Source organism: Oryzias latipes, chromosome 14, assembly GCF_002234675.1.
Source record: "Oryzias latipes chromosome 14, ASM223467v1".
In the NCBI taxonomy this organism is placed as follows: Eukaryota; Metazoa; Chordata; class Actinopteri; order Beloniformes; family Adrianichthyidae; genus Oryzias; species Oryzias latipes.
In genome coordinates this window covers 24,219,526-24,230,333 of record NC_019872.2, presented here as the reverse complement: position 1 = coordinate 24,230,333, position 10,808 = coordinate 24,219,526, and the positions used below count along the sequence as shown (strand labels likewise).

Sequence of the window (10,808 nt, the reverse complement as noted above, 5' to 3'; positions counted from 1 at the left end):
ACTTGTAAAATAAAATCACTTGAAACATCAGTTTCCTCAGGTTTGACCTAACAATATGCATACAAGCAACCTATAACCTGTGCTGTCACAGGACACAGGACAGTCCGCTGTGACACACCGACTCCTTTTGCAGAAGTGTAACAAAAATATTTGTTTCCTGTGTGGTTCTTCTCTTTGTGAAAGAAATAGTTAAAACCCTGACACAGACACAAGAACAAAATATATCATTTATTTTACTTTATTAATCACATAAGTAAAACATACTTGTATAGCTGAATTCACAATTAAGTTTTAGTATGTAGTTAGTTCACACTTAACATGCATCAGTTTGTGTTTTCTGTTTGAAGGCTGGCTGGTTCTGGTAAAAACTGTTATTTTTTTCTTGAGCTGAATGCAACCATGACACCAATTATGAATCAATTATTCCAACCATTTCCGTTGGCTTCATGAATGAACATCAATGGAAATGACAGAACATATTCTTCTGTTTGTTTACTTAAGTGTCACATAAAACTGAAAAAAAATGACAAATTGTGAAAGTTGTTGTTTATTAAGTTGTTTATTTCTGGCATAAAGAAAACACAAATATAAAGAGAAAATAGACTTTTTTGTGAATATGAAATAGTTTCTGTCATGTGTCACATCCAAAGGGAGCAAATGTAGTCGTCCATAATGTAAAGTCAGCAGTAATGACAGAAAAAACAACTAGGCCTCTACAGCTTGTATTTGTTGGTGCTCCTTAACTATCAGCTTGTAAACCTAACAAATAAAAATTAAACTAGATCTAACGAAGTGACCCAGACATATTTTTTGGACCATAAGCTGCATCCAGGCCCTTATCTTGCTGTGAATTCTAATTGTGCTAAATGACCTCAAACCTTTTTTTGGTACACAGCGTTTAAAAATCTGTCAAAAGATTTTTAAACGCTTCGTCATAATCAAAAGGTTAAGACGAAGTCGCATCACTTGATGGATTGTTGGAGCGTTATGGGTCCTGTAGGTGGGAGCCTCCTAGGCGAGTAAGTACAAATAAAGTTTAATTTATTCAACTGTTTTGTTTTACTTGATTTGCCTTATCGCCAAATAAATTTGTCCTTTTTTTAGAATTAATAACATTTCCTTTTTCCTTCACCAGAGAGCCACATGTGGCTCCAGGGCCTCAGGTTGCAGAGCCTTGTGTTGGTTTGTTGGAATTCACAGCTGCTAACATCTGGTCTACCCAGTCGGTGAAGGACCCAGCCCTCGTCCTTGTAGGAATGCAGTCCTCAGATGTGGACCATCTCAGCTGGTTGATGTGGGACTAACATGTAGAGGAACTGTGGTGCAAAGTATCAACTGCACTCTTCTCATAAACAGTCTGTTGTGCAAAGCCAGGGAATGGTTGTTTAAAAAATAATAACGATAAATGCTTAAATACGATCAATACCGACTCATTAAACTCATGACAGTACGTGACCTTTGCCCCGTTTAACCCCCAGCCCCACCCCTCCACCCTTTCTTTCTCTATGGTTTACCGGAAACTTTATTTTGAAATCCACGTCGTTCCCGGAAGTGCAAGAAAAGTGGAAGCCGTTGAGGCCCGGCTGGAGGGTCTGAACCAAAACTGCTGTTAAGGAGGGAAAGCAGACTGTTTCCGGGTCGGGGGAGCCCGTAAAGCTGCCTCCGTGTAAACGCCTCCGCTGTTGAGACCCAGAAATCTTGGACGGAAGGCGGTTCCGAAGCTGAGCTCAACATGCTAGCTAGTAGTACGAGGCTAACCGGATGAGCTGAACGAGGCGGTATATGTGTCCGCGAGGCGGATCCGCTGGTCAGCGCGAGCCGGACACCTGTGAAGGTGAGAATCGTGCGTGTCAGCGGGTTCTCCGTTCACAGGCAGAACGCCAGGTGCTTAAGTTACGTCAGCGCGCCGGTGCCTCACCTGCACGGGTGGAGCAGAACATGACGGGGTCGAAGGGAGCTGCTGATCATGGGAAAGTGAACCATAGACGCTCTTTTCCTGATTTCCGATTTTAAAGATTATAACAGAATATGACAGGAATTTAGACTCCAACATTTTCTGACTGTTAATACGCTATAAGGTCCTCTTAACTACTCAAAGACACACACAGAAGTGTTTTCTGAGTGAACACACAGACCAGGCAAACAAAAATCACAACATTAGACTGTCTGACCGGATCAACCAATCAGCACCTTTCTTCTGTCAGGAGCCAATCACCGTGCAGCTTCTCAACGCTATGATCTCTAAAGACCCACTGATGAGAAATGTATTTTTAAAATGTTCTTGTAGCATTTTTTCCCATGATAGGAGACATATATATATATAAAAAAAAGTTTAAGATTAAAGATGTATTTCTAACCAATTTTTTTCAAATTGTTGTGAATCAGGAGCAGACAAAAAGAAAATGAGCGTGTTTGTGACGTAGAAAAATGTTTCAGAAAGGAGGTAAAGTGTAAACTCTGAGTGCGTTAACCCTGAAATCAGGGAAACCCTGGGTTTTCCGTTTCAGAATGGGAGGTTTGTTAAACCAGAGAAAGCAGAGTAAGTCAAACCCGTTTCTGAAAGAGAGGTAACTTTTACTCGGAGTCAGTATCCATGGTTACTTATGCTGTGAACCTAACCTGGTCGGGAGCAGGTTTTATTCTCCAAACTCAAAGTTTCTGCCGGTCCCCTCCCCCTTTTAAAGACGAAGCGGTATTTTTCGCTTTAACCTTCATTGCCCAAATGTCCGTCACACAGAGACGGTCTAAGTGACAAGAATGGCTTGTTCTTTTTTGGAGGACCCAATAGACGAGGAGGCTGCATTAATTTGTAGAGAATTACATTTACGAGGATTTTGAGAAGACTCGATTTTTTTTTGACTTTTAGCTGCTGCCATGTTCTTTTAATTCCTGCAGGATTGCATCTACATGAAAATGAAATCAGGGACATTGAATTAGATTAATGTAACAATTACTTTTTGGAAACACGATTTGCTAGCACTGCTTACTTTCTAATCCCATATAAACCTATACCTCTTGATCAATACAAGGGTAGTGTTGCAGGTGTGTGTGCTGAGCGGGGTGCGATCCACGAGAGACAAGGGGAGGGGCGATTGCAGGTGCAGATCGGGGGGGGGGGGGGGGGGGGGTGAGCAAGGAGCAGAGGTGTGTGCTTGGTATATATTGTGTGTTCGGAGGATGGAGCACTTAGTTAAATAAAGAGAAGGTGTCATTCCCAGAATAACTGTTTTGGAGTCATTCTTAATCCGCTCTGGAGGTTGAGGGTTTCCAACGGGAAGTGAACCCCGAAGGAGAATTCCCTTCGGCCCTGAAGGAAATCTCCCCTGCGCTTCTGACCACGGTCGGAAAGACAGGAGAAAAGAAAGGAGAAGTCTTCGCGCAGCGAAAGGTTCAACAGTAGACAAAAGTTCACTTTGAAAAACACAATTGCATGTATTAATATTAAAATGACCAACGTTTGCAAGAGGGGAAGGTTAACAAAAAAGTCCTCTAAACATTACCGACGTTAAATGCATTTTTCCCCAGATTGGTTCTGTGCACTATGCAGCATTTCATGCATTTACACCAGGAAGAACACTTCAAAAGTACTCCTAAATATCCCCATTTTTTATTTCACACCGTACGCTATTTAAAAAATTATTACAGTCAATATTTTATGACAATGATTTAAATGCAAACTTAGGCATTCATTTGAACAGCTATGTTTCCCACGCTAACTGTCTCTGTTTTGAAAAATTAGCATAATCGGAATGAAAAGACCACTGGGAAGGATTTGAAAATAGAAAAATGTATAGCTGGAGTGGGACCGGAAGCAAGAGAGAAAAGTGTGAAAATGTTGTGTCCGTCTATGTGATGCCGTGTCGGAGCTGAAATCCCCATAACCTCTTTGGGAATCATGGGAATCTTGTCCCGGTAGCCAATGGGCTCCAAGCCCCGCCCCCACCTGAAATTAGCTTGAAAATACAAAGCAGCAGCTGATACAAATAAACATGATTTTTTCATTCAACAGTTTTTAAGTTTCAAGTTTTGTTTTATTTGAAGGTTCAAATTTACAGTATTTTTTCAAATTTTCAATATTTCTTTTAAGTTCAAATGATTCTTTCCTCAAATTTACAATTTTATGTTTCAAATTTTCAACAATTCCTTCAGGTTTACATTTTGTGCTTTTGAGTTTGAAACCGTTTTCATCTTGTTTTGTTTTTAAATTTACAGTCTGGTTTTTCATTCACCTTTTTTTCTTCAGTTAAATCATTTTCACTCTGACTGACAAGCTGCAGCTCTTTTCTCACTCAGAACATGAATGTGTGGCGTGTCACTCATTTTCAACGTCTACTCTTTTGCCCCGCCTCCCGGCGTTTCTGTGCAGGATGCTCCACGGGCCGTACAGCACCGTGGACCGGGACCGGCCCCTGATCCGGCTGCCTTTCACCAGCTTTATTGTGGCCACAGTTCTGCTGCCCCTGACGGCCCTCCTCGCCTGCCTCTTCATCTCGGTGCTGTACCACTATGAGGACTCCACCTACACACACTGCCAGGTGACCAACACAAGCCCCGCCCCCACTCATCTTCTCACTGCCAGGTGACCGTTAGAATCCCAAACTCCTCCTGAAGCTGTGGACCTGTTTTTCCAGGATCCTTAGTAAGCACGTCAATAGAAATTCCTGCTGCCACACAGATAGGAGGGAGCGTGTGACTCAGTGGGTGTGGTCACATTGACCTTACGGCGACACACGTGAGGCGAGCTGTGGATCCATTTGAAACAATGAAGTATGTTTAGGTTATCGGGATGGAGCAAACAGGAAGTGTGTCAGAAACACTGACTGCATAGGACACATGTCAAACACGAGGCCCGCAGACCGCCCAGTTTATTATATAGAGATCATTTTATACTGTTTGTTGTAATGTCCCAGCAATACGTAGTGCTGTCAGCAAATTAACTACACATCCCATAATGCAGTGCTTCAGCTGAACACTGTAAACTATCCTTACACAAGAGCAAAGAAAACAGAAGGATTCGATTAGTTATTGCTGAAAAACACAAATCTGATCAATATTTTCAGGTTTTGTTTTGGTAGATTTGCAGCGTAGTCATATTCTGAATTTGTATAATTTTGACAGGATATATTGTTATGGGGAGCCAAATCTTATGGAATATTTAAAATTTAAATTTACTTTTTGTATAAAATGAAATAAAAGTAAAGAAATTTGATGTTTTTTTTTTGTTTGTTTGTTTTTGCCTATATCATGCAAAATCCACTTTTGGAGCTTTTTAAGTGTCTTAGAATGTTTGTTCTTCACTCTAAACCAGTGTTTTTCAACCAGTGTGCCGCGGCACACTAGTGTGCCGTGGGAGATGGTCAAGTGTGCCGTGTGAAATTGGCCTCATTAACTGATCTAAAAACATTTTCCATCTCCAGGATTTCAGCTCTGTGTTCATCCAAACAGGCCCTGATAAAACACTGAGGAGTTAGGAATATAAAAGATCGTAAAATACTTTTTCTTTGCGTTTATTTTATTTTATTTTATTAAAGACATTTTGATAAGAATGACGGCAGCGCGATTCAGCTGCAGCTCCGGCTGTATTTAGGAAAAGTCCCCCCCCCTTTACCTGTCTCCACCAATCATTCTTGAAGGCTTAATCACATGTCATCAGTCTGACCAATCAGAAGTGGTTAAAGTCTTCACTTCCTTGTCCCGATTTAGCTCGTAAAGTCGCTCAGTTCTAACAAAAATAGCAGCTAAAGCTCGTCTTTAGCGGTGTAGCTTTCCACAGAATCCGGTATCAGACCGTGGAACAAGTGAACAAAACCATGAAGCTCCGAAAAGCGATCTCCGCCGGCCGTTTTTATGCACTACATCTCCCATGATGCATTGGGTTGTGAGAGTGACAGCGTAAAAGGAGTTCTGTTGTTAAACGTCTTGAAAACAACGAACACACTTCAAACTTTTTTTAAATCTTCTAACTTAACTTTTGTTACATCTTTTAGAAAAACAGCTGCAGCTTCCAGCTTTTTCTGCAATAATTATCACAAAAATGCATGTGAGATTGTGGAGGGGCTGTAGATCAATACAGACTATGAGTTTCTCCTTTTTTTTCATTTCTGGATGCTAGTGTGCCGCGGGATTTTTTTTAAGCTTAAAGTGTGCCGCGGCTCAGAAAAGGTTGAAAAACACTGCTCTAAACAACCTCAAAGTGCCACTTTGATACAGCAGTTTCATATGTGCACGTACGTAAAACAGCTTGCCAAATTTACAACACGTACGTGCAAATTCTCTTGCAATTTGGAGTTTCTCTAAAACCCATAGAAAAAGAGCGACAACAACTGCCTATCACTATGTTCCTCTCCCAAACAAACACAGCTGCACTGCGGGCTTCAAAAGAAGAAAACACTGCAGAGCGGAGTCAGGAGGCAGCAGCTCAGTCTGAAGAGCAGTGAAATACACCTGAGTCACTATTTGTCCCACTGTACTTTGTATTTTATTTTATAATAATTTTAAATTTCCTCCCGTTTAATCTAATTACTCTCGGGTCGCGGTGGGCGGGGCTAATCTCCGCGATTTGAAGCCTTCTGTTCACATCGATGATTAAAATTATTATTTGACAGTACAGTACATAAGTTATTTGTTGAAAAAACTTTTCTAAAGTACTTTTATTTGTGAAACAAATGCTTGAGCCTGTAAAATGGTTTGTTCTTTCTTTATAATGTATAATAGAGTTTTTAATTGTATAATACCTGTTAAAAAAATAAAGGTATTTACTTCACGGATTTTGCCTATCACGGGTTCTTTCTGGAACCTAACCCCCGCGAAAAACAAGGGTTTACTGTATTACTCTAAAAACCTGCTCTCTGAGCACCAGCCCCACCCCAATCCACGAAAACGACTGTCCCCTTCCAGGAAGACTCTGCCCCGCCCCCAGACTAACACACACACCCACTTTCTACATGGAGCTAGCGGTCACCGGTCTCTAATCGTGGCCGGGCTCCTTATAGACCCCTGTGGGTCCCCTGGTGTGTGAGACCTGGACGGAGTGAGTGTGACGTCACTTCAACCGTCATTTGTCAGGATGGGGCGCCGCTGTGTTGGATGGCATCAGTAAGCAGTGATTGCTCCGGGCGGGGCGAGTCCAAGAAAACAAATGGGTGCAGCAGCTGTGGGTGGGGCCAGCTGCAGCAGAACCACAGAACCGGTCCTGTGATGACATCCTCCTCTTCCTGTCTTTCAGGTCTCCAACTACCTCCCGTCCATCAGCTCCGCTATCAGCCGCGTGCCGGAGCGCTACATCTGGCGCTGCTGCATCGGGCTGCACTCGGCGCCGCGGTACCTTTTCTCTGTGGTTTACTTCAACTTCTACCGGCGCCGCTTCGAGAGGAAGCTGCCGGAGCTCCTGCTGAGCGGGCTGGCGCTCCTCTGCAACATCGCTGAGAACTCCGGGCTGCTGCTGCTCACCTACGTGTCGTCCACCGAGACTTACAGTGAGTACGGCGGCGCCGGCCGACCCGGTCCGAAGCTGATGAAGGAGAGACTGAGCGTGTTCCTCTGTCTGCAGGTTATCACAAAAACGGCTTCATCGTCTTCGTGGGCAGCTCGCTGCTGCACATGCTCGTCACCTGCCGACTCTGGTTTGTCCTCAAGCGCCAGTACCTGAACCCCGAGGTACCAGAACACCTTCAGGTGCTCTCTGATTGAGCTTCTGTCAACAGAATGACGCAGAACATGTCAAAGAACCACCAGAACCTCAGACCGCTCTCTCTCCTCCTATCTCTGCTTTCAGGAGGTGACATCATACGTCTGGAAGCTGCGGCTCTTCCTGTTCAACATCAGCTGCTGTGGAGCAGCGGCGTACTGCTTCAGGCGCCACAATAAGTTCTGCGAGGATGGAGGTGAGGAGCAGAGGAGCGCCCTCTGCTGAGGGCAGAGAGGAAGAGGCGGAGTTTACACTTTTATTCAACCGCCTTCAAATATCAAAACACTGTTTTGTAGTCAGAACAAAATAATGTGAATTATTTTATAGTATAAACGGGTTCGTTATAACCAGGCATGTCCAAAGTCCGTCCCGTAGGCCAAAAGGTTCCACCGGCCCGCAGGCTCCTTTCATAAAACCAATCATTCACGACTCCCAGCATTTTCTAAAAGCTGTGTTCATTTTCTTGATGTGGTTGTAAACTTGTGGCGACACCGTCGTGTGACCCTTCTGTGACACTTTCCAGGTCATTTCTGAAATGTTGACTATAAAGATGGACTACCAGAAGAGGGTGTCACATTAATCAAGATTAATTAATTAAAGACAAATTAGGACGTTTTTTTTTTTTTGTTTTAATCAGGTTAATCGCATTATCGTCGTGTTCTCTAATATAAAAAACAAAGGTCCAACGGTTTACTTGCATGAACATTTATTTGAACTGGCTCTCACCGCCGTGTACGCGTGACGCGCGGCGCTGCTGCTGTGACGACTTCAAAATGCAACCTTGTAGTTCTAGACAGAACCAAAGCAAACCGTCCCACAACACCACAACGATCATCTGTTCTGGAAGAGATGAAGCCGGACGCTCTGCATTATGGGGCACACAGGGGGCTGATGGCAGCAGACTGAGGAATAACTATGTCAACATGAAAAGTGTTCCGACTGTTTTTGTGTTAAATTGGAGAACTCTGGACCCGATGCTTTGTTGTTGTGGGTTTTTCTATGTTGTTGGAGATTGGAAATAAAACTCTCCCTTCATGGTGTAAAAGTGAAGGTTTGTTATATCAGGAAAACTTCATGAAGCCAGTTTTTAGTTGGGTTTGGATCTTTTACTGTGATGTGAAGAATTTAAATGAAAACATGTCAAAATGAGGCTTTTCCTAGCATTTATTAGGTGAAAAACGACTGCAGTTTAAAATAGATTCATTACTGGTTAAGTTTAATTAATAAAACAAGAAAATTATTGGTACTAATGCTAACTACCACAAGCAAACGGAATGGACAACGTGAAAAATGGACAAATTGACAGTAATTCTAGTAAAAACATTTGTTTTCTATGTAAAGAAATGAAAAGTGAGCCATTGCAAAAAATAGTTCCTTTGCATGGAATGTTATTAAAATAGAAGGTCTGGTTCTGCAGAGATGATCCTCGGGTTCCTCTTCCTCATAAAAAGCTTGTTTTTTACGTGACTCCGCCTCTTCCTGTCTTACAGTCTACACCGTGTTCGCCTTCTTCGAGTACATGGTGGTCTTCTCCAACATGGCCTTCCACATGACCGCCTTCTGGGACTTTGGCAGCAAAGATGTCATGGTGGCCACACTACCGGAGGACAAACGCTACTGAGCATGTGCGGGCAGAGGAGACTCCTCCTCCTCCTGCTGTTGCTCCGCCTTCAGTTGCTCTTGGAATCTAGACAGACAGCCGAAAACATCGGAGCAAAGCGGCTTCTCTGTGACGAGTCGGTGTTTCTGCACCGCAGCCACAGATGGATGATGGGAAATCCCATTTGAAAGGTTTTCTCAGAGAAATGATCCGTTTGAAACTCTTTAATCTTAAATGAAACATTTCCATGGGGGCTGCAGCTGCATCAGCGTTTCTGTTCAGCCCCCTCAGAAAAACAGTTTTAGTATCAATTATAATTTATTTTATGTCAAATCATGAATTTGATGAACTATTAAACGTTTAGGAGATGTAAATGTGTCTTTAGTCTCACCTACGGTGCTGTTGGTTCAAATCGTGCTCATGGTTTCCACAGACTCTGTCTTCTCAGATGTTCGCTTTAGGTTTTACATTTGCTGCCTCTCACCCGTCTAAGCAACTTTTTGTGCGTAAAGATCTTTTGAAAGAAGACCTCTGGACCTGAAAGGTCATTAGTGATGTAATTTCCTGTTCTGAGACAGAATGCTCTGTTCCAGGTCTGCATGCTGGTGCTGTGGTTAAAGTCCCGTCACTTGGTTCCCAGCCAGGTGTGTGAAATTGACCTTCCTCATTTCATCCAATCGAGTGTCTGTGCCTGGCATTCACAGAGCTTTGGAGGAAGACACCGGACTTTGTATCGGTTCAGTTTCCAACCTTCCACCATTCTGGCCCGTTTCTCTCCGATCAGAACCCAGAAGCAGCAGCCAGAACAACAACGTTTATGTTGGGTTGCTATTGTGATTTAGGCGGCTTTGAGAGGAACTCTGACTTAAAAGGAGATGAAACTCTTTCCTCCATGGTGACCCCAGCTCTCCTAGAGGAGGTGGGGGTCTCGTTCTGAGTCACAGGGATCCTGCAGACTACATCAACAGGATCTGAGGGGAAAAACAGCAGCATCTTCCTGCCGAGTTCTCCAAGCTTTCACCGTGTGGTCCAGCAGCGCCACCTCCAGGCCCTCGGCTGCTGCGTGTTTTGGAGAAGCGGGAAAAGGAAGAAGCCTCCTACCTTTGAGGAGGCGCAGGGAAGGAAAGGTCCTCTTCCTAAAAACATCGAACATGCTATTTGATTGGAGCAGTTGCAGGTTTAATGCAGGGCTTCACGTTCATTTTGTTAAGAATTAGTGGTTTGCTGAGAGAGGAGGAAGAGTCATCGAGTGTATCTGAAAATGATTGGAGGAGCAGGAGAGGTCCTCCTGAGGTGCAGCAGCTCGTGTTGGAGATGGAAACTGGTTTGATTACCATCAGCTCCTTTGTGAATGAGTCCTTTCTCTTGTGACAGAGCCCTTTCATGGCTTTGGGGGGGTTATTTGTTTGCAGGTTATTTGTTAACCTCACTTCCCTCGAACATCATTTACCTGAACAAACAAGCCACAGCTTTTACAGAACAGGAAGAGCTCGTCTCACAATAAAAGTGCTTTAATAATAA

The 10,808-nt window shown here is 43.4% G+C and overlaps 1 protein-coding gene across 1 annotated transcript; it reads left to right on the top strand.

Moving 5' to 3' along the window:
* Positions 1–1,520: 1,520 nt before the first annotated feature.
* On the top strand, positions 1,521–10,808 carry LOC101163350 (post-GPI attachment to proteins factor 2). Its single transcript, XM_004076675.3, has 6 exons — positions 1,521–1,834; positions 4,367–4,535; positions 7,226–7,475; positions 7,550–7,656; positions 7,775–7,883; positions 9,178–10,808. The coding sequence occupies exons 2-6, from the start codon at positions 4,368–4,370 to the stop codon at positions 9,306–9,308; spliced, it is 765 nt and encodes a 254-aa protein (XP_004076723.1). The 5' UTR covers positions 1,521–1,834; position 4,367; the 3' UTR covers positions 9,309–10,808.